Raw genomic sequence first — 24,180 nt, forward strand, 5'->3', positions numbered from 1 at the left:
TGGATGAGGGATCTTGGGCTCTCCTGGGGTAGTGAGCTCCCTGGTAGGAGCACCAGAGGGGTTTAGACTAAAATTGTATAAAAGGCCCTGAGCACACTTCAGATAATGAAGGATTTAGACTGAGGGTGGATGAGGTGTCCTGGGCTCTCCTGAGATAATAAACTCCCTGCCAGGGAACCACCACAAGGATTTAGATTGAGATTGGATGAGGGGTCTTGGGCTCTCCTGTGGTAGTGAGCTCCCTGCCAGGGGCACCAGAGGATATAGACTGAGGGTGGATGAGGAGTCCTGGGGTGGTGAACTCCCTAGGAGGAACATCAGAAGAGTTTAGACTGAGGGTAGATGATTGGTCCTAGGCTCTTCTGGGTTAGTGAGCTCCCTGCCAGAGAACTACTGAAAGAATTTAGGTTGAGATTGGATGAGGGACACGGGGCTCTCTTGGGGTAGTGAGGTCCCTGGCAGTAGTACCAGAGAAGCTTAGACTGAGGGTAGATGAGGGGTCCTAGGCTCTTCTGGGTTAGTAAGCTCCCTGCCAGGGAACTACCAAAAGGATTTAATTTTGAGATTGGATGAGGGAAACTGGGCTCTCCTAGGGTAATGAACTCCCTGGCAGTAGTACCAGAGGAGTTTAGACTGTGGGTAGATGACCTGTAGGGACATTAGAGAGGAGGATCTATCAATCTGGGAGATGGACTCTGCTAAAATCACTTCTAGCTCTGAGATTCAAGGATTTTGAGGCCCATAATCTACACAGAGCTGGAATTATAACTCCCTGAGACTGCTCCAGCTAAGGATGTGTTCTGCCCACTCCCTTTCTGGCCTGTTGTAGGAGGCTGCCATTGCTTCTGAGGTTCCTATATCTCACATCCCTTTATTGCCCCATTCCCCAGGGTCCTGGGTACCTATATCCTGCCCCCTGATCAAGTGATCAAGGAAATCGGTGAAGTAACAGCTCCCAACTAACGCCCGATCTATGGGGCAATTGCAACGAACTTTCCACAAGGGACTATAAGAGGAGAGATTAGGAAAGGGGGGACCCATGAAGACCCCAAAGGCTGCTGCAGACACCCACTGCCTCCTTGCAGCATGGCGTCCCTCCTTCATGGCACTCTGCTCCTCCTGCTGGTCTTCATCCATGGGAGTAAGTTTCTGTTTGTCTGCCTGCTCACCCATTTGTTTAGCATTAGAGAGATAAAGTCTAGTGGATGGTGGCTAAGAGACAGTAGAAAGTACAAGGAGATTCCAATCACAGAGATCTCCCATCAGGACAAGGAGGAACAGTCATTTATTTATTCATTCATACCGACATTATTACTCAAGATACTTTTTAGAAGGGGCTTAGTTACAGATCATAGAGCTAGGAGATGCTTTAGAACATGGAATATTAGAATTGGAAGATAGATGGATGGATGGATGGATGGATGGGAGGGCAGACGAATGACTTGTTAAGTAGGCAGATAAATGATGGAGCATTTATTAAGCTTCTACTATGTACTAGGTAAGCACTGTGTTAAACTAAAGATGTAAAATATAGATTAGAACTGGGAGGTTCCTTAGAATATAGAGTACAGACTATCAGAGCTAGAAAAAACCTGATAACACAGAACCTAAAATGCTGAAACTGAAAGAATATAGAATACAGAGGATAGAAAATAATAAGGTCTATAGAGTATAAAGCACAAAATGTAAGACAAGAGGAATCTTCTAAGATGGAAGGTTTGAGTGAAAAGCAATGTCATAGTATTTCAGACCAGGAAAGCAGTGGTGAATGTAGAATGTAGGCTCTTAAAATGTAAAATCCAAAGTGTTCCAAATGTCTAAGATTAGGATATTTTAGAAGTTGAGGATAAGAAACATGAAATAGAAACTATTAAAATGGAAAAGGGAAGGGAAACAATAGGGCGTCAGACATAGAAAAAGAGACTAGGGCAGAGGGAAAGGTACATCAGAATTAGGAGAAAACTTAAAACATAGAATGCTGGAGCTGAAAGGGCTTTAGAAACTCAAATATAAAAATTCCTCAGCTAGGAGGGGTCTTAGAAAACAAAATATAGAATTTCAGAGCCAGAAGCATAGATTTTTCTTCTCAGGCTTTCTTTCTGAGCATTAACATTCCTGACCCTGTTTTTACAGGATGATTCCTCTCTTTGTATAAATTTGTTGCTGGTTATTGTTTCCATATTTTGCAAATGTATTTTTTTAAAATCTCAATTGTTTAATGAGCTCCCTCTGTGGTCACATTATTCTTTTTAGAAAAGCCATTCTTGTCTAAAATCATCATTGGATGGTTTGTTTTTCTGTATTTCATTCTTGAGAATTTCCCATCCCTCTTGGGATGACTTTCCCCATACAATTTTAGACCACAAGATCATATTCATCATTTCTTTAAATACTTTAAAATCTAAACTATAGAGCATGTCTCACTCTGTCTCTGCATCTCTTCTCTCCCTCTCTCCCTCCCTCTTTCCCTCCCCCTCCTCTGTCTCTGTCTTTCTGTCTGTCTGTCTCTATCTCTCTGTCTACCTCTCCCCCCTTTCCTTTCTGTCTCTCTGTGTCTCTCTCTTCCCCACCTCCTTCTCTCTCTATTTTCTTATATTTTTTGAAATATGAAGCAGTGATTATACTCCCCCTGGATAGCCAGGAGTGCAGGATGACACTTCTGGAGAAGGACAGCACTAAGTTCGAGGATGGAGCATCCAAGAAAGATGTCAGGAGTCCAAGTTTCTGGATCTGTTACTGGCTTATTGGGCAATATTGGAGAAAGTAATTATCCCTCTTACCTACTGACTAACAGATAATAGGAGGAAGAAGGGATAAACTTTGTTTTTTTGAATTAATTTATTTATTTTATATTTCCCCCAGTAACATTCAAAACAATTTTTTTCATTTGTTTTTTAGATTTTTTAGATTCTCTCCTTTATTCCCATCCACAATTAAGAAGTTATGCATGTAAAGTTATGCAAAACATTTCCATAAAAGTCAAGTTGTGAAAGAAAACATAGATCTTCCACCTAATGAAAATAAAAACGCTCAAGAAAAATCAAGTTAAAAATAAAGAGAGAGATAAAGAGAGAAATAGAGAATGCTTCTATCTGTCTCCAGACTTGATCAGTTCCTTCTGTGGGTATGGATAAGATTTCTCATTATAAATCCAGAGTAGTTGTGGATTACTGTAAAATGAATGTACGTCATTTACAGCTGGTCATCCCAGAACACTGCTATTACTTTTAAACTTAAACCCCCCCCACTTATTATTCATTTATTTATTAATCTCTTTTTAAGTTGAATTTTGAATTTTTTGCCTCCCTCCCATCCCTTTCCTACCCATCAGGCAAAAAAAAAAAAAAAGGCATAGCAATTATACTGTAAAATCATGCAAAATATGTATTAGCCATGCTGCAAAATAAAAGAAGAAAAATTAAAAAATAAAAATATATGCTTCAATATGCATTCAAATTCCAAAACTTCTTTCTTTGGATGTGGATGATATTTTTCATCATGAATCTTTTGGAATTGTCTTGGATCACTGTATTGTGGAGAGGAGTTAAATCCTTTATAATTGATCCTTACACAATGTTGCTGTTACTGTATACAATGTTCTTCTGGTCCTGCTCATTTCATTTGGTATCGGTTCATGTAAGTGAAACTTTATAAAGGGAGGGGCAGGAGGGAGGGGGAAGAGATGGAGCTTTTCCTCCTCCATCTGGTTTCTGACCTTGTCTCTCTGATCCCATGAGGTCCAGTCCTGGGCTCGGAGATCGTAGGAGGAAGGACCGCTGTACCTCATTCCCGCCCGTACATAGCATCTCTGCAGCAGCGCAGCCACTTCTGTGGGGGGACCCTGATCCATCCTAGGTTCGTGATGACTGCAGCCCACTGCCTAAGTGACAAGTGAGTAACCAAAGGAGTGTGGGCAGAAAGACCTGTCCCAGGGAGCAAGAGAAGAGACGTTCTAACATGTAGCGCCTGCAAGAGTGCAATCCATGGGTGGGGAGTAACTCTATGATTGGGGCTCTAAGAGTGGAAGTGGTTAGCACCTGGCACACAGTGAGCTTCCTCAGCTGTAAAATGAGCTGTGTGATTAGGAAACTTCTAAGGAAGATTCAGGTTCTAAATCTCTGTTCTTTTATTCTGTGTTCTAAGGGCCCTCCCAGCTCTGACCTCCTGGGTTCTAAGGGCCCTCCCAGCCCTGACCTCCTGAGTTCTAAGGGCCCTCCCAGCTCTGACCTCCTGGGTTCTAAGGGCCCTCCCAGCTCTGACATTCTGGGTTCTAAGGTCCTTCCCAGATCTGACATTCTGTGATCTAAGGGTCCTCCTAGTCCTGCCATCCTGTGTTCTAAGGGCCTCCCAGTTCTGATATTCTATGTCTAAAGTTTCTTTCAGCTCAATTTGAAATCTGAAAGTCTGAGTTTCAGTCCCAGCTTTGTCAACAAACATGAAGCATCTATTATATGGCAGGCAGTGTGTTAAGCACATTGTAGGTGCTTGAAACTGCAACCTTGAGGCAAATCCCTTGTGGGGCTCAGTTTCCCCATCTTACTCTGACATCATAGGAGTTCATGATTTTGTAAGAAGAAAGGGGAGGGGGCAGCAAGGTGGTGAAGTGGGCAGAGCACCAGCCCTGAAGTCAGGAGGACCTGAGTTCAAATCTGCTCTCAGATATTTAGACATCCTAGCTGTGTGGCCCTGAGCAAGTCATTTAACCCCAATTACCTCAGCAAAAAAAAAAAAAAATAGAAGGGGGAGTGGAGATAAAGCCTCATGGAGCCCAGCCAAAGATGAAGTCTTCTGAACATCCCTGTTCCTCCTCCCAGGCCTATACTTTGTTTCCCCTTTTTTCTCCCAGCTGCCTCAAGAGGTATCTGAAGGTTCTCCCCCAGCTGGAAATCTGGATTTTAAAGTGGGTCAAGATTTAGATAGTGGTTAGCTGATCTTCCTAGCTGGGCCTCTCCTATGCTGTTGTTAGCCTTCATTCCAAGTTTTTCTTCCCAACTTAGGAACCCTGGGAGCATTCAGGTGGTGCTGGGGGCCCACAACATTCGCAGTCTAGAACCCACACAGCAGAGGCTGCGTGTTCAAAGAGTCTTCGAGAACGGCTTCAACCCTCAGACCCTGCAGAATGACATTGTGATTCTTCAGGTGTGTGACATAAGGAGGAGTGGGGAATGGTACCCAGAACCCTAAGGCTCCTGGAGGCAGGGATTCAAGGGAGCTCAACGCCCTGGAGGATAAACAGAAGTCAGAAGATTGAGGGTCACATTCTGGCTCTGACACTAAGAAATGGTGACTAGGAGTTATTGCCCCTCTCCAGGTTTCAATTTTGTCATCTGTGAAATCATCATTATAATATTATGTCATAACATAATTTTCCTTCTTTCCCTCCCAAAGCTGCTGAAGAGAAATTGCTTCATTAACCAAGTGTTATAGAAAGAGAAGCTAGGGGCAGCTAAGTGGTGCAGTGGATAAAGCACCAGCCCTGGAGTCAGGAGGCCCTGAGTTCAAATTTGACTTCAGAACACCCTAACACTTCCTAGATGTGTGAACCTGGGCAAGTCCCTTAACCCCAATTGCCTCAGCAAAAAGAAAAAAAGGAAAGGAAGCTAAAATTGCTATTTTATGAGCAGAAATCAAAGGACTATAATAGCCTCTTGACAACAATGATACCTCACTTTCCCATAGGGATGATAGTGCTTTATTTAAGGTCCCCAAAGCACTTTCCTTAGAACAAAGTCCTATCTATAACATACTCCTATTGCAAAGGCAACACGTAGAGTGGGAAAAGCTCTGAAAAACAGCCATTGACTAAATCAGGGCAATCACTCTACTGACCCAGAACAATGAAGTTTAGAGGGCATAAAAAATTTAAAATGATCATTTTTTAAAAGTTACATTCTTTTTTCCCCCTGAGGCAATTGGGGTTAAAGTGACTTGCCCAGGGTCACACAGCTAGGAAGTGTTAAGTGTCTGAGGGCAGATTTGAACTCAGGGCCTCCTGACTTCATGGCTGGTGCTCTATCCACTGTGCCACCTAGCTGCCCCCAAAAGGTGCATTCTTTTTTGACAGACATTTATTTTTAGCAGAGTAGAATCTAGCTGGCAAGAATTGAGGCACTATGAAATAGTGGGTAGGGCAATGAAGTTAGGAAACTCTGGGTTCAAATCTCACCTCTATCGCTTAACAGTGTGATTCTAGGCATATCATACAATCTCTGCTTACCTCAGTTTCTTCATCTGTAAAATGAAATGTAGACTAGATGACCTTTAAGGTCTCTCCCAGCTAGTACAGGACCCTAATTAGGCAGGGTTTTATCCCCATTTTCACAGTCACCTTCCCTTTCCTAGTCTAGACTTCCTCCACTGTCAAGACGGGTGAGCTCCAAATCTGAACCTACCCTAACTGACCATTAGGCTGACCAGCTTCATGTGTGTTTGTTTTTGGTCTCCTCTTCCTCCCAGCTGGAAGGCACAGCCAACATCAATACTAATGTCCAGGTGGCCCAGCTCCCTCAGCAAGGCCAGAGGGTGAGAGGAGGAACCCAGTGCCTGGCCATGGGATGGGGGCAATTGAGCAACAACAGGGGTCCGCCTGCCCAGCTGCAGGAGCTCAATGTGACTGTTGTCACCAGCCTCTGCCCCTCTGGCAACCTCTGCACGCTTGTACCCCGACGCCGGGCTGGGATCTGTTTTGTAAGTATCACCTGGTCCCCATTCCCCATACTCAAGTCTACAACTTGTCCCAACTCAGCTCCCAGTTCCTGGCAGAGGCCCATTAAAAACATACTGAGATATAGAGGAAAGAGATCTGATTTAGAATAAGCACTCCTGGGTATGAGTCTCTCTAGGAAGTATCTCTAGGAAAAGATAGCACAGTGGGCTGGGACAGACCACTGGGCATGGAGGAAGGAAGATCTGAATTCAAATCCTGCCTCAAAACACTTGCTAGCTGTGTGACCCTAGGCAAGTCACCTTCCTCACACTCAATTTCCTCATTTGTGAAATATGGATAGCATAAAAGATAGTATAAAATACAGATAGTAGCACTTGCCTCCCAGAGTTGTTGTGAGGCTCACATGACATAATTGTTGTAAAGTGCTTAGCACAGTGCTGGTACATAGTAGGTGCTAGATAAATGCTTGTTCTCTTTGCCCCACAGTGAGGGGATAAACTAGATGAATTTTAAGGGTTTCTTCCATCAAGGGTGAGTAAGACTAGGAGCCAGAGAGTCTCAGAATTAGAGAGAGAACCAGCATTCTGGAACTCCCAGGCCTTGAGGAAGGCTTATCAGATTAAAGAGAGAAATAAGAATCTGGGCTGAATGATAGGCATGGGAAATGGAGGCTGATGAAGCAGGAGGGAGATAGCTCATTGAACTGGAAAGTCCTCTAAATTTGGAGGCTTCAATTCGAATCCCATTTCTGCTCATTGGGGGTTATGTGACCTGTAGCAGGGGAATCAATCCTCAGTTTTCTCATCTCTAATGAGGAATAAAAGTGAACTAAAGGGGACATAATAATTCTGTGGCTCTTAGAGCTGGAGACCTTCAGCATACAACTGAATACAACTATTTATTAAGCATTTATTATACACCTGTACACAAAGACAGAAACAAAACATGGAATGTCAAAATCCTTGTAATGTGCTTAGTGCATTGCCTGGCTCACAGTAGATGTCATATAAATGCTTATTTCCTTCCCTAGTCTCTGCCCTTGGAAGAATGACATGGATATGGACCTAGCTCTGCTTTAGAAAGATTATTCCACTTATTAGCTAGGGAACTTTGAATTTAACAAGCACTTATTAAGTGCCTGATGTATACTAAGCACTGTTCTGACTGCCAGGGCTCCAGAGACAAACATAGACAAAGTTCCTGCCTTTAAATAGTTTATAATCTATTGGAAGGTGCAGAGGAAACAACATGGAAGTTGGACTGGAATGCCTCTGGTGTTTCTTTAGCTTTAGCTAAATTCTATGAACATGGCCACAGATACATAAATGCAAATATTGTCAAATGATCCTCATTATAGTCTCGTAAAGTGGATGCTTCTTTATTCCCATTTTTCAAATGGGGAAACTGAGGTTAAATAGCTTGTCTGTTAAGTGTCTGAGGTAAAACTTTTTTTTTTTTTTTTGCTGAGGCAATTGGGGTTAAGTGACTTGCCCAGGGTCACATAGATAGGAAGTATTAAGTGTCTGAAGTTGGATTTGAACTTAGTCCTTCTGATCTCATGGCTGGTATTCTATCCACTGCGCCATCCAGCTGCCCCTAGAACTTGAATCTTGGCTCAGGACTCACCCATGATGCCCCTTAAGAGTTTCATAATAGATTTGCGAGTGAGTGGGGCAACTACAACTGAAATACTCAAGAAAAGCTTCTTGATGGAGCAGGCACCTAAACTGAACCTTAGGAGCATTCTGCTTCACACTTTTTTTTTCAACTGGAATAGGGAAAAGAGATGACTTGATCTATTCCATTTCTAAGTTCTATGACCTTACGAAATCTGTCCCAGTTTGGAGATCGGGGAAGGTTCCCTGGAAGAGATGCCCTCTCAGCTGAACCTTAAAGATTGGTAGCCAGGGATATAGGCCTGGGGTGGGGCCCTCTGGGAAATAATAAGACTGGGTTGGTGTAGAATGAAGTGAGAGTGGGGGTAAATTTGAGAGGGAGACAGGATGTGTTGCTGGATAGCTCAAACCCAAGTCAGTAGTCTTTGAGGGGCTCTTATCAATGCTGGGGAGCAGGGTCAAGGGGAGAAGAGGAGGCTTAGAAGTTAGCTCAGTGTCTCCTCAGCTCTTCCCCAAACCCTGACCAACCCTTTCTCTTTGTCTTCTCCAGGGAGATTCTGGAGGACCCTTGGTCTGTAATGGAGTAGTCCATGGCATTGATTCCTATGTTCGAGGAGGCTGTGCCTCTGGCTTCTTCCCTGATGGCTTTGCCCCAGTCTCTCAGTTCATCCAGTGGATTAACTCCATAATACGCCCTCGCAAACACTCTGCTCACTGGTCCTTGAGAAGGATAGCCACCCCGAGGGAGAACCTTTTCTAACCCACTTGCCCTCTCCCCATCATGCTGCTGCATATGTATGTATACTTTCCCATACTACAAGTGAAACAATAAAATTGCCTCCCAATCATCCTTTCCAGCTGACATTTGAACGTGCTATAAGATTTCTTCTCACTTCCAAAGTATGTGCCAGCAGGTGGCAGTCAACTCAAAGTGGTCTAAGTCTAAGGTGGGCTTCTGAGATTCCTAGAATTTTTCTATGGAAATAATCCTCTCATTATTAGGATGAGGAAGTCTATTATTAAATGGTGCAGAACCTCAGAGGTCCTATATTCTAACCTCTACCTAAATAGGGTTATCCACTATATTATTCCTGGTACATAATTATCTGCCCTACACTTGAAGACCTTTAGAAATCACATCTTAGACCAGCACATTTTGGGAACAAATATGCCAGAGACAAGCTTAATTCAATTCTAAGCATGGGTAACTGAGAGAAGGAAGAACCTGAAAGAGCAGAGTATCCTTATATCTTTAAAAATCTCTTAGTCCAACCACTGGTATATACAATTTTATTAGGTATAAAATCAAAGGCAAAAATCCATAATCAAGATAAAAGAGAATGTAAAATTTAGGTAACAATTTAGAGTTGAACAATAGAACAAGACATTTAACTGTTTGGCCCGCCCTAGAGAATCATTTTCCTAAAAATCCTTCAATATTTACTTAACCATGCCTAAGATTCTCCTTTCACCCTAGTCAAAGCAAGGGATACAGTCATTAATTTAACCATTCGAAAGATTGGTCAAGAAGATAAAGTTTGGGAGAGCAATTATTTAAAGAAAAGGAGCAAAAAAAGTGACAAATTCACAATGAGGCATTCTTCCTGCCAAAAGTCACTTTTATTGATGAGAAAAGGTTACGGACAAAATCCAGATATGATTCTGAGATATGTTTTGAGAAGGATTAATTTTTGTGGTCAAAAGAAAGGAGGGAGAAATCAGGAAAGAATTGGGAAGATAAAGGATGCTTGAAGAATCAAATCAGGGAAGAGTTTGGGGAATTAAGGATGTTCAATAGAGATCAAGGAGAGGTTGAGGAGATGGTCTCAGAGTGGATTAAAGAATTTTGGTTTTAGGGAGAGAAAGCTGGCTTGAGTTTCCATCAAATATACTAGAGTGGTTTGCCATTGCTTTCTCTACTTCATTTTACAAATGAGGTAACTGAGGGAGACAGGGTTAAATGGCTGACCTAGGGTCATACAGTTAGTAAGTATCTGAGATCAAATCTGAATTCAGGAAGACAAATTTTCCTGATTTCAGATTCAGCACTCTCCACTGTGCCACCTAGCTGCCACTGTTCTTATAATGATCCTTACATTAATATTTTAGAAAGAACTTTTGGGGCTGATCAAGCCTTTGCTTCTCCCAATTTTCAGTTCACTCTACATCAGTTCAACAGCTCATAAGAGATCTCAGTTCCTGTGAAATTATCCATTTTGTAATTTCTTATGTCACAAAAGTATCCCATTTATATATATAATACTATTAAAGGCTGCTGGGAAAAATGCCAACAATCTTGGATCTTTGTTGGCAGAAAGTAAAGAAGGATTAAAAAGCCTCTTGATAAGGGTGAAAGAAGAAATCGTAAAGCCTGGCTAGAAGTTTAGCATCCAAAAAAAAAAAAAAAAACCTAAGATTATAGCAATGGTCCCAATACCTCCTAGTAAAAAGAGGGAGAAGAAATGGAAGCAGAATCGGGGTTTATATATTCTTGGGCTCAAAGATCACTATAGACAGTCATGAAATTAAAAGATCCTTGCTCCTTGGATGGAAAACTGTACAACATAATAAAAAATAGATATCATCTTGCCAACAAAGGTTTGTATAGTCAAAGATATGGTTTTTCCAATAGCAGTGTATGATTGTGAAAATTGGATTATAAAACTGAGCACCCTAGAATTGACATTTTTGAATTGTGGGGCTAGAGAAGACTTTTGAGAGTTACTTGACAACAAAAAATCAAATCAATCGATGTTTAAAGAAATGAATTCAGTTTATTCCTTGGAAAGTCAAATACTGAAACTGAAGCTTAAATATTTTGACTATATAATGAGAAGATGGGATTCATTGAAAATGACTCTGTTGGGAAAAATTGAAGGCAAAAGGAAAAGGGGGTGACAGAATGAGATGGATACTGTCAAGGGAACAACGAACATGAGTTTGGACAGACTGAAAGATAGTGGAGGATAAAAAGGCCTGTTTGGGTCCATGTGGTCATGAAGAATCGGACACGACCGGACAACAACATGTGCCACAATTTGTTGCACCATTCCTCAGTAGTAGGAAAACCCCATTAATTTCCAGTTTGAGACTGCTATAACAAGAACAGGTATAATTTTGTACAGATTGATCTGTGGGAATCATGGGAATATTAAGAAAGGATGAGTATTGAAAAAAATCCATTCGATTTGGTAATTAAGAGATCACCAGTAATTTGGGGGAGGGCAGTTTTAGTTGAATGATAAGGTAAGAAATCAAATTTTAGAGAATTAAGAAAAGAGTAAGAAGAAAATAAGTGGAGTCATGGATTGTATATAATCATCTTAAGGACTTTAGTTACAGAAGGGTGGAAGGCTAGTAGGACAATAATTAGTGGGGATGAATAGATGGATGCCACTCACCTTATGATAGATGATGAATTCAAAATATAGAAAAACACCTTTTTGGACATAGCTAATGTGAAAATGGACACAAGGTGGTGCCATTTAGCACTGAGCCATAGACCTGGAGTCAGGAGATTTAACTTCCTGAGTTCAAATCCAGCTTCAGACACTTACTAGTTCTGCCACCCTGGACAAGTCCCTTAATTTCTCTGACTCAGTTCCCACATTGTAAAGTGAGCACCAATCCATAGCACCTACATCCCAAGGTCATTGTGAGGATCAAATAAGAACATATTTGTAAAGTGCTGAGCACAGTGCATCACATATAATAGATGCTATCAAAATGATTTCCTTTTTCCACCTATATTTTCTTTTCTTTTTCTATTTTTAGATTTATGAGTCTTGTTTACTTGGATTTTTTGGCTCACCTGGGGAGTTGGGAGGGGGAATATAATGAAAGGGACAGATTTTTTTTAATATAATAGCTTTTTATTTTCAAAATACATGCAAAGATAGTTTCTGGCATTCACTCTTGCAAAACCTAAAGGAAAGACTGGTGTTCATATTCCAAGGAGGACACTGTGGAAAAAAAAGTTTGTACCCCAAAGAATAATATGAAATGGCTCCCTATCCAGAGAGAATTTCTAGAACTCAAAAAAAGAACTTAAAAATCAAATGAGAGACATTGAGGAAAAATTTTTTAAAAACCATCCAAAAAACCCCAAAAAGATTATGAAAAAAAGTTAACCAGCTAGAAAAGGAGGTACAGTCTCAAAGACAAAAATAACTCTTTCAAAAATTAGAATTGGGCAAAGGGAAGCCAATGAAACTATGAGAGACCAAGAAAGAACGAAACAGATAGACTAGAATGTGAAACATCTTATAAGAAAAACAACAGATCTGAAGAGCAGATCAAGAAGGGAAAATATAAGAATAATTGGACTGCCTGAAAGTTATGAATAAAAAAGAACCTTGACACCATAATGCAAGAAATAATCCAAGAAAATTGTCCCGGAGTGATAGAACATGAGGGGAAAGTAGAAATAGAAGAAATCCACTGATTAACACCTCAACAAGATCCTTTATGAAAAACACATAGAAATATTACTGCCAGATTTCAAAACCTCCAGATCAAAGAGAAAATTTTGTAAGAAACAGGGAAAAAAATTCAAATACACTGGAACAAAATTAGAATGTGAAAGAAGCCACAATAAAAGGCCATAGGTCCTGGAATCATATCTACCAACAATTAAAAGAACTAGGCATGTGGCCAAAAAGATCATATCCAGAAAAATCATCTATGATATTGAATGAGAAAAAATGGACATTCAATGAACTTGCAGATTTTCAGAACTTTCTATCTACCAAATCTGAACTTAATAGAAAATTTAACATATCAAAGATCAATTTCAAGGAACTCAACATGGACAAATTGTTTATATTTTTTTAACATGGGAAATGAATACTTTATGTATAAGATCAACATCAGCAATAGCATAGCTCAAAAGAAAGATTGGGATAGAGTTAAGGTAAAAATAGTAATTATGTCATAAAATGAGGTTCAGAGCAAGAATAGGTACAGAGGCATTAGAGAGGGAAGGAGGGCTCGGAGTTCACATTAGGAATGGATTAAATAGGCAATACTACATACATACCATGAAAGGTATAGCACCCTCCAAAATCTATAAAGAAATAGGAGGGGAAGGGATGGTCGGAGGCAGACGCTAAGGGTGAGGGAAGAAGACAAGGGAGGGATCCATGGTTAAGGGAGGTTAGGAGCAGAATTAAAGCAAAGAGCAGGCATGTATATGTGTATGGGGGTAGGAGTGGGGGCGAGATATGTGTGTATGCATGTGTATGTCTATATCTACATATGTATACATAAACATATTCTTTTTTAACTATAGCCTGCTTGGGGGTGGGGATGGGGATGAAAGGGAGGGGGAAAGGAATAAAATAAAAAAGTTCACAGCAGAAAACAAAAGAACAGTTTATAAGGAAGTAAAGAAGAACACTCATGAATATAATTTTTTAAATTAAAGCTTTTTATTTTCAAAACATATGCACACACAATTTTTAACATTCGCTCTTACAAAATCCTTTGTTCCACATTTTTTTTCTCCCTCCCTTCCCTCTACCCCCCTCCCTAGATGGAAAGTAATCCAATTTATTTTAAACATGTGCAATGAATATAATTTCTTCTACAATATATATATACTTTCTTGAACTGGTCATTTATTGTTATATGTTTTGAATCCTCTCTAGTATTCTGCTGGGTACATTACAATATTGTCTTTTATTTGGTTTTGCTTTTTTTTTTTCTGTTTTTCTTATTTTGTTTTTTTTTTAAGTAAAATTTTTAAAAAAACTTTAAAAAAAAGGGTTAAAAAAAAAAAGCATGATTATATCTACCTTAAGCTTCTCTTCTCCACATTAAATCTCTTCAGTTCCTCCAAGTGATACATGTATTATTTATTTGTTTTTTTTCCTACATCTCCTCACTGCCTATGTCACCATTTACTGACCTATCTAGATTCCTTCCTAAAATTTAACGCCAGGAATAGGAACAATAATCCAGATGGGGTTTGGTGAGAGGAAAACCCAATAAACACATGATTCAGACACACACATACTTCAGAACCCAAATAGTAAGTAAATAAGTAAGTTTTTGTTGAGAAGTCAAACCATCCTCTGTCAATAGACTCCATTCCCTCTTCTATTCCAGATCACAAGAACTCCCATCTCCATAGCTGCTTCAGGCAGGGCGAGGCTCCTCCTTTGGAAGGAAGGTCTTATTCTTCTCTTCTGGGGTTCCAGTCTCATCCACACCTACCTCCCAGGGTTGTTATGAGAATTAAATGAGATAAGAATTTGTAAAGGGTTTCTCCCAGTGCCTGGCACGTACTAAATACCTTATACATGTTAGCTATTATTATTAATAGGAAAGAGGGGAGGGCGACAGCATGGCTTAGTGGAAATTATATAGATTTGAAGTCAGGGGATGAATTTGGATCTTAGCTCTGCTGCTTACTAGCTGTATGATTTTCTTTATCTCCCCCCTTCTGTGGGACTCAGTTTCCAAATCTGGAAAAGTAAGGAAATTAGACCAAATGATCCATAAACTCACTTCTAGCCAAGAGTATAATGGCAATAAAGAAGAACTAGATGACATTATGAAATGCAAAATGGATAATTTTGATTATATTAAATTTAAAAAGTTTTGTACAAACAAAACCAATTCAGCCAAGATTAGAGGGAAAACAGAAAACTGGGGTGAAAATTTTATATCCAAGGTTTCTGATAAAGGCCTCATTTCCAAAATATATGGAGAACTGATTCAAATTTATAAGAATACAAGCCACTGATAAATAGTCAAAGGATATGAATAATTTTCAGATGAAGAAATTAAAGTCATTTCTACTCATATGAAAAAATGCCCTATTGATTACAGAAATGCAGATTAACACAACTCTGAAGTACCACTTCAGATTGGCTGAGATGATAGGTAAAGATAATGATAAATATTAGAGGAGATGTGGGAAAACTGGGATATCAATACATTTTGGGGGGAGTTGTGAATTGATCTAACTATTCTAGAGAACAATTTGAAACTATGCCTAAAGGCCATAAAACTATGTGTACCCTTTGATCCAGCAGTGTCTCTACTGGATCTATATCCCAAAGAGATAATAAAAAAGGGAAAAGGATCCATATGTGCAAAAATGTTTGTAGCAGCTCTTTTTGTTGTGGCAAGGAACTGGACATTGAGTGGATGCTCATCAGTTGGGCAATGGCTGGATAAGTTATGGTATATTATTGTTCTATAAGAAGTGATCAGCAGGATGCTTTCAGAAAAGTCTGGAGAGACTTACATGAACTGATGCTAAGTGAAGTGAGTTGAATCAAGAGTACATTGTACACAGCAACAAGATTATGTGACGATCAACTGTGATGAACTTAACTCTATTCAACAATGAAGTGATTCAGGCCAGTTCCAATAGACTTGTAATAGAGAGACCATCTGCATCCAGAGGAAGGACTATAGGGACTGAATGTGAATCACAACATAGCATTTTCTCAGTTTTTGTGGTTTTTTGCTTGCTTGTTTTTTTCTTCCTCATTCCCTTCCCATTTGATCTGATTTTTTTTTGTGCAGCTTGGCAGATGTGGAAATGTTTAGAAGAATTGCACATGTTTAATTTATATTGGATTACTTGCTGTCTAGAGGAGGGGAAACGTGAGAAAGGAGGGAGAAAATTTAGTACACAAGATTTTTCAGGGTTGAATGTTGAAAATTATCCTTTGCATGTATTTTGAAAAATAAAAAAGAATATACTGGCAAAAGTTTAACAACTCGCTCTCTAAGAAATTTTTTTAAAAAGGAAACAGCACCCCCTTTTAAATTTAACTACATTATTTACATTTTCTCCTTCACTTTCTTATCTGGACAACCAACAAAATAATAAACCAAGTCCCACTTTGTAGCATTTACCAATTTGATTGGTATAAGTGTTTACATTGAAAATTTAACAATCGGCTCTCACCTTTGTGAGCTAACTCCAGCAATCCACTGTTTACAGTTCTAGATTTTGTGACTATGAGGGAAGGGAATGATGGGAAAGCAGAGGGAATAGGACAAGAGTATTATTAATTAAAGATCTGGATTCCATCTTTGTTATTCAATCATGTCTGACTCTCTGTGACCCATTTGGAATTATCTTGGCTGAGATACTGGAATGGTTTGCCATTTCCTTCTCCAGCTAACTTGACAAATGAGGAAACTGAGGTACACAGGGTGAAGTGACTTGCTAGTCCACAGCTAGTAAGTGTCTGAAGCAAGTAAGAGAAGTCTTGCTGATTCCAGGCTGGGCACTTACTGTGTCCCCTACCTGCCCTGAGACACTTAGCTACTATAGATCAGGGGGAGATTGCAAAAGCTAAATCTAAACCCTGACTTTGGGGAAGAAGAGAGGGGGAAAAGACAGGGGAGTGGGGAGAGGGATGGGGGAGGGTGAAAACAGAGGGGAAAAGAGAAGGAAGGGGGAAAGAATGGAGAAGTGGGGAGAAGGGAGGGGAAGAGTAAAAACAGAGGGTAGCAGAAAAGGGAGGGAGAAGGCACTGGAAGAAGTATAGAGGAAGGGAGAGAGGGAGGAGAGGAAGGAAAGAGGTGAGTCTCTACGCGCTGGCAGCAGATCCCAGGCACCGGCATCCACTCCCTGCTCAGGTCATCCCAGGTTCTGCCGTGTCACCCTCCAGCCCCTCAATGACTGAGGCTCCAGATGAGTACCTCCCCCTCTCCCCCTCCCACATGTTTTTGCCAAGTCCTTCTTCTTGGGAAATCATGGACTTTCCTACAGTCCTGGGCCCCGTTCCAGGTCCAAGCGTGCTAAATCCCCAGGACCCGCCCCAGCCCAGCATAACTACTCATAAAGGCCCCTGCCCCTGTTCCTACTCCCTTGTAGTTAGAGCTTGGGGGCAAGAGAGGCACGATGATGATCACCTGGACCCGGCTGGCAGCTCTGCTCCTTCTGGGGGTGGCAGCCTGTGGTGAGTAAGGTAGACCTCAGGGGGGCTCCCTTACCACCCCCACCCCCACCCCAGCTTCAAAAGCTTCTGGATTTTACAAAAAAAAAAAAAAAAAAAAAAAAGAGCCTCAGATTAATTAGGATTCTACTCTCAGTTCTATCATTAAATTGCTGTGTGACCCTGAGTAAGCAGCATACTCCTTCTGGGACTTACTCCCTCATCTATAGGGGAAGAAAGGCAGATCATAGGGTCTGGCTTAGAATGTGGTGTGGGTCCGATTCTTTTTGTACAGCAAAATAACGGTTTGGTCATGTATACTTATTGTGTATCTAATTTATATTTTAATATATTTAACATCTACTGGTCATCCTGCCATTTGGGGGAGGGGGTGAGGGGAAGGAGGGGAAAAATTGGAACAAGAGGTTTGGCAATTGTCAATGCTGTAAAATTACTCATACACATAACCTGTAAATAAAAGGCTATTATTTTTAAAAAAATAGAATCTGGTCTGGAACTTCTGTGACTCTTTAAACTGAGTTCCCATAAGTGGAGTGGGAAGTGACCTGAACTCAAGAGTTAGAACCTGGGGAACTGATTCTGTCAGTGTGACTTTTTAGTCACTTACCCTCTCTGTGACTCAGTTTCCTCACAATCATTAGATTAAGCTAATTCTCAGGGCTATGATCAGGAAAGTAAAACTTTAAAAAGACCCCCAAACTCTGGGCCTTAGGCAGGATGGGGTATTTAATTCTCTTGGATTTAACCCTGTGTGAGTCGGCCATATGCTATGGATAGGAAACTGAAAAAGAATGTTTTGTTCCCCAGAAGCATAGAGGGATATATTGTCTTAGTTGGACAGTGAGGTAATACAGTAGATAGAACACTTGACCTGAATTCAAATCTGTTCTCAGATATTTACTAGCTGTGTGACAAGTCATGGAAAATCATGTAACTATTTTCTGCCTCTGTTTCTTCATCTCTAAAATGGGCAGAGGAGCAGCTAGATGGCACAGTGGACAGAAGTCAGGAGAAGCTGAGTTCAAATCCAGCCTCAGACTATATAACATTTGCTAGCTGTGTGACCCTAGGCAAGTCATTTAATCAGGCCTGATTTAAAAAAAAAAAAAAAAAGGTAAAAATCAGATATAAAATAGTCATAGCAATAGGACCTCCTTATTCTGTTGTGAAGATTAGATGTGATGATATCTTTAAAAGTTCTTTGCAAACCCTAAACACTACGGAAGTAGCTATTATTACTGTTATGGATGCAAATAACTTTAATACATGGGAGCTTGAAACCAGTGCAAAGAAAAGTTCCAAATAAAAGAACCTGGAGGGAAGGTCTCCTTTCACTTGTCCAAGGCAGGGGAGGCTGGGGAGAGCAATGGCTGAGCCGGACCAGGAAGGAAGACAAAGGCTTCTGAAAGGGAGAGTTGGGCAGGAGTACCTGCCAAGTACAGAAGGTTATCTGTGCAGAGGAGGCATGTGGGAGGAGGGATTGAGTAACAGAGTGCACCGTGTCTGGTTGTAGCATGGAGTGCTCCAAGACTGGCAGTTAAAGTTTATGTAATCCCTGCCCCTTTGTTGTACACGTGAGGAAACCGAGGCACAAAGTGAATCATGGGGGCATAGAGCTACCTGTGGAAGGGATGTTGGGGGTTTTGTGGTCCACCTCCTCATTTTACATGTAGAAAAGACCTCTGAATTCATACTCTGCTCTGCTACTTACCCTACCCTGAGACTGGGGGCAGATTACTGAGCCCATATATGCCTCAATTTCCTCACTTGTACCATAAGGGGATGATCTAGACAACCACTAAGGGTAAGCCGGAAAGGAGGTGGGATTGATTACCCTTTAGAGCTAGAAGCCCATGATCTCTGGGACCCCCAGTTTTTCCCTAATATTGCCCAACAGTGCAAGTGTAAAGAGAGTCAGGCTGCAGATGGGGAGAGGTTCTCTGAAAGTCAGGGCCAGATATGGAGGAAGGGATGTCCAAAAGCACGTCCTACCTGGCGCTGGCTGTCCCCCAGGCTCCTTCCCTAAGTTTAAGTCCCATCTTCTCAGTTAAGCCTTTCCTTATCCCTCCAAGCAGTCCAGAGTTCTCCCTTTCTTGGGTTCAATCACCCTAATTTTATTTTGTACTCATTCCATATACATTTCTGCATATATATGTCATTTCTCTCAACATAATGCAGACTCCTTAATATCAGGGATAGTTACATTTTTGTATTTATCCCTGGCGAATAACACTGTTTGGCACACAGTAGGGGCTTAATAAATGCTTGCTGGTTGACTGATTGGTCAATGGAAGCAGCAAGCAGTAAGCCTCAATCCAGCTGCTTCCCCCTCACAGACTTCTTGTCTCCCCAGCTGCCCGCCCACGAGGAAGGATTTTAGGGGGCATGGAAGCTGCACCCCACCTCCGACCATACATGGCATCCATTCAGATAGATGGAAAACACCTGTGTGGGGGCTTCCTCCTGAACGAGTGGTGGGTACTGAGTGCAGCCCACTGTGTGGAGGATATGTGAGTTTGGGGGGCAGAGGTGGGGTGGGTTGTGGGAGTGGAGATGAGAGAGAGAGAGAGAGAGAGAGAGAGAGAGAGAGAGAGAGAGAGATGGAGGGCAGGGAGAGGAAGTAAGATTGGGAAGGCTGAGATGGGAGGAGAATGGAGATGGTGAGGAATGAGTGTCAGGATGCTGGGGGGAAATAGGACCCCAGGAAAAGCACAGGCTTCTGGTCACTGTCTCCTCCTCTTATCCTTTCCTTTTCCTCCCCACCCCGTGCCCTATTAACTTGGGAAGCAGATCAGGGCCAGTTTGGGCATCGACAAGCAGTGAGTGGGCAAGGAAGGAATGGAAACATGGACTAGACGGCCTAGTTATAACTTGCTTGTAAACCTTTCCTTAGATCACCAGGATCCACTGTCCGGGTGCTTCTGGGAGCCCACTCCTTGTCCCAGCCAGAATCTTCCAAGCATCTCTATGAGGTCCAAAGCCTCTTTCCACACCCTGACAGTCACCCTGACACCATCCACCATGACATTCTTCTCATCAAGGTCAGTAGGACCCCTTCTCCCCTAGTAGCAATCCTACTAGAAAAGCCCAGGGATTCTGTTTTCTGTTTTGGGGGGATCTCAAAGCATATAAATTACCCAGCCCTTCTCCTTCCCTTCCCCTGGAAAGTGAGTATGGCTGCTGCTCCAGAAATCAATCCACCTAAGTTTTTAAGACATTTCAAAGTACTGAATTTTCCCTCTTAACATTCCTAAGGTTCCCCTCCCTCAAGGTCAACTTAAAAGTCACCTCCTATCTCCTTTCCCCTATTCCTCCCTACCCCCAGCTTCCAGAACCTCACCTCCAAACTATTTTGTATGGACTTTGTACGGATTGGTAGTGGTACATGTTATCTCTTTGAATGCAATACAAATCTTCCATTGGAACTTGGCTCATAATCTGCTTTTAACAAAGGTCCGTTTGCTTGAAACATGAGATAGAGGTACCGAAGCCCAAGTTCTTAAGCTTATGATGGCCTAGAAGAACAGATAGTGGGGCAGCTAGATGGTGCAATGGATAGGGCACCAGCCCTGACTTCAGGGAACCTGAGTTCAAATCTGGCCTTAGACACTTAACACTTCCTGGCTGTGTGACCCTGGGCAAGTCACTTAACCCCAATTGCCTCAGCAAAAGAAAGAAAGAAAGGTAAAGAAAAAGAACAGATGGTTCTCTGAGCTCTTTAGCCTAAGTTCTTTCCTTTCTGCAAGGAAACAAGGTGGGGTTCCTCGCTCCAGCCTTTCTATTCCTGGGATAGGGGGAAGGGGGTGGGCTCAGGGACAGGACCTGGAGGATGGGTTTCTAAGACTCCCTTGCTCCCCTACACCCTCAGCTCTCTGAGAAGGCGACCCTGGGCCCGGCCGTGCAGCCCCTCCCGTACCAGAGGGAGGCCGGGGACGTAGCTGGAGGCACGTTCTGCTCGGTAGCCGGCTGGGGGATCACCACCCACTCGGGTCGGAAACCGGACCGCCTGCAGCAGGTCGACTTGCCTATCATGGACCGAGCTGTCTGCAATCAGCGTATCTACCATGACAACCTCATCACCGACAAGATGATCTGTGCCGAAAGCCGCAAGAAGGATGCTTGTAGGGTAAGGGGCTGGGCCGGGGCGGGGTGGGGGAGGCAGAGGAGGGGGCATCCTGCGGAGTGGGGGGATGACATCTTCCCGGGGGGCGGGGTAGGGTTAAAAGGGGGGGCCCTGGGAGGGGTTGGGGAAGGCCTGAGAACTTCCTATAGGTCGATTTTGACTGTAGGAGCAGGAAGCTTGGATGGTGAAAACCATCCTGGAGTACGGGGGCGTGGCCCAGCAGGTGCAAGCAGAGCCCGGGGTCTGGGTCTCCGAACTCCACTATGACTGAGGAGAGGGGGGAGCTTTCAGCAAAGGGGAGAATGAGGCACTTGATTTGGGCTGGAGTCTTTGAGGAGGGGCCTGGATCACCTTCCCTGAAAGACTTTCTCCTATAACCTCCTAGGGTGACTCTGGGGGCCCCCTCGTCTGCAATGGGGTAGCTCAAGGCATCGTGACATCGGGCACCCGAGTGTGCGGAAACTGGAAGAAGCCGGGGATATATACTAAGATCTCCAGCTACACGGACTGGATCGACAGCGTCCTTGCCTCTGCATCCTGAGAGTCCCTGGGACTCCCGGGCAGGAAGGGGACCTAACAGATCCAAGGGACCTCTGGCTGTCACTCAGCCTTTGAGGATCTCAAAGCACCTAATCCATACTGATTGCCTTGATAAACCCGGTTGGCTTTGGAGTCCCTTTGCGTAAAACGTCCTCCTCTGTAGGGGATCCAAGTAAGCCGGAAAGGAGGTGGGATTGATTACCCTGCGGGGATCCCCAGTTACGGGATAGGGTGGGAGAAGGAGGTACTGTTAATGAAGCAGACTCTCAATAAAGTGTTCACCACAAAATCAGCCCTTTAGCCTCCTCTTTTGGGGGGAGAGGGTTAAGGGGCAGAGAGGAGATGAAGGGGATTAAATGGAGAGAGGGGAGTGGACAGATCTGCTGCCTCTGGAAAGAGCTGGAGAGCATTAGAACTGAAAACGACTAAAACTTTTCTTCATAGAACATCATTATAGCTGGGAAGGATGTTGGAACAAAAAATGTCAGAACTCTCTCTTTCTCATTTTGAGCAGAGAAAGAGAAGGTCCCTAGTGAGCCAAATGATGACTTAAGACTATAGATGAAGGGAAAATGGTGAGAAAATTATCACTAAGATGGTCAGAAAATTCCAAGCTCTTCAGATCTTCACCACAAACAAGACAAAATATTTTCTCAGGGAGAGTGTAGAGTGGTAAAAATAAACAAAAGTTGCAGCAGGACAGTGGAAAGCTCCCAGGACAAAGATTGTTCCAGCCACGGGAACTTTCACTTCTCAGTGTGGACTCTGGAGAACAAGAAAAGATTAGAGTAATCAAACTGCCTGAAAGTTATGATTAAAAAAAGAATTTTGATATAATAATACAAGAAATAATTACAGAAAATTGTCCTGAAGAATTAGAATGAGAGGGGAAAGTAGAAATAGAAAAAAAAATCCAATGATCACCATCTAAAAGAGATCCTATGAGAAAAATCTTCAGGCATATCAAATTTGAAATTTGATATTTCAAAATTTAAAACCCCCGAGGTCAAGGAGAGAATATTACAAGCAACAAGAAGAAAAAAAAAAAAACAAATACAATTAGGATCATACAAGATCCAACAGTGTCTACACTAAAAGATCACAGGTCTTGGAACGTTATATATTGAAGAACAAAAGTACCGGGATTATTGCCAAAAATATCATATCCAACAAAGTTTAAACATAATCCTGAATGAAAAAAACATGGACATTCAATGAATTGCCAGATTTTTGGGATTTTGTTGCAAAAAGATATGAACTTAATAGAAAATTTAACATACAGGACGCAAGAAGTAAACATAAAGACTAATTACAAGGAACTCAATAAAAACAGATGCTTTGCTTGTTATACATGGATAATATAAATATTATGTCTAAGACTGTCATAAGTAATACAGTAGTTTTAGGGAAAGATTAGGGTAGAGCTGAGTATGATGTGATTCTAAAAAGCAAAACCATGTAGGAAAAGGTAAAAAGAATAATTAGGTTATGCAAATGATGTGTGAAAGGAAAAGTGACACAGAGAAATCAGGTGGGGGAAGAGAACTGGTAGTTCCAGAATCCTACTCTCATTGGAAATGGGTTAAAGAGAAAACAATACATATATATTTAGAAGGGTATAAAAACCTTTAAAATTCAGGAAGAAATAAGAAGGTAGGGAAAGGGGAGTGATAAAGGAGAAATTTTTAGAGAGAATCCTATTCATATCAAATCTGGGCTAAATTAGAGAACACACACAATTGGAAAACAATAAAAGTCTTCTAAATTTATAAAGAAATAAGAGAGTGAAAGAATGGGATGGGAGGATAATAGAACAGAATATGATTAATGAAAATGGAATAAAGAGAGAACAACGTATATATTTGGAAGACTATAATAGTCTTCTTAATTCAGATAGAAACAAGAGGGCAAGAGGAGAAGGTTGGAGAGGAGAGGAAGGGCAAGGTTCTTGGAAGCAGAATAGAGTAAGTACCTGAAGAGCAAGGTAGCTGGTAGAAATAAAACCAAAAAGTCAGAAAATAAGAGTTATACACAAACAAAAATAAAAGTCAGGAATAGAATTTATTAGGTTAAAAAAAGCGGGTAATAATCATGATCTCTGACAAAATTAAAGTTAAAAGGGATTTAATCAAAAGAGAAAAATAGGGAAACTACACTTTGTCAGTAATGTTAATTAAAATTGTTTTAGACTACTTAAAATAACTAAGATTAGAATATTGCTGTGGTATATTTAGGAAACGATGAGTTGGATTTAAGAACATAAGGAAAGAATTGGACCTAAGAAGGATGATGTTTATCACCTTCAGA

The 24,180-nt window shown here is 41.6% G+C and overlaps 1 protein-coding gene across 1 annotated transcript; it reads left to right on the forward strand.

The window, feature by feature from the left end:
* Positions 1-1,006: 1,006 nt before the first annotated feature.
* CFD (complement factor D) lies at positions 1,007-22,165 on the forward strand. Its single transcript, XM_003760833.4, has 10 exons — positions 1,007-1,141; positions 3,738-3,891; positions 4,998-5,139; positions 6,457-6,687; positions 8,834-9,037; positions 17,129-17,213; positions 19,564-19,720; positions 20,104-20,251; positions 21,079-21,336; positions 21,719-22,165. The coding sequence occupies exons 1-10, from the start codon at positions 1,087-1,089 to the stop codon at positions 21,872-21,874; spliced, it is 1,590 nt and encodes a 529-aa protein (XP_003760881.2). The 5' UTR covers positions 1,007-1,086; the 3' UTR covers positions 21,875-22,165.
* Positions 22,166-24,180: the final 2,015 nt, after the last annotated feature.

This window comes from Sarcophilus harrisii, chromosome 1 (genome assembly GCF_902635505.1).
Source record: "Sarcophilus harrisii chromosome 1, mSarHar1.11, whole genome shotgun sequence".
Taxonomy (NCBI): domain Eukaryota; kingdom Metazoa; phylum Chordata; class Mammalia; order Dasyuromorphia; family Dasyuridae; genus Sarcophilus; species Sarcophilus harrisii.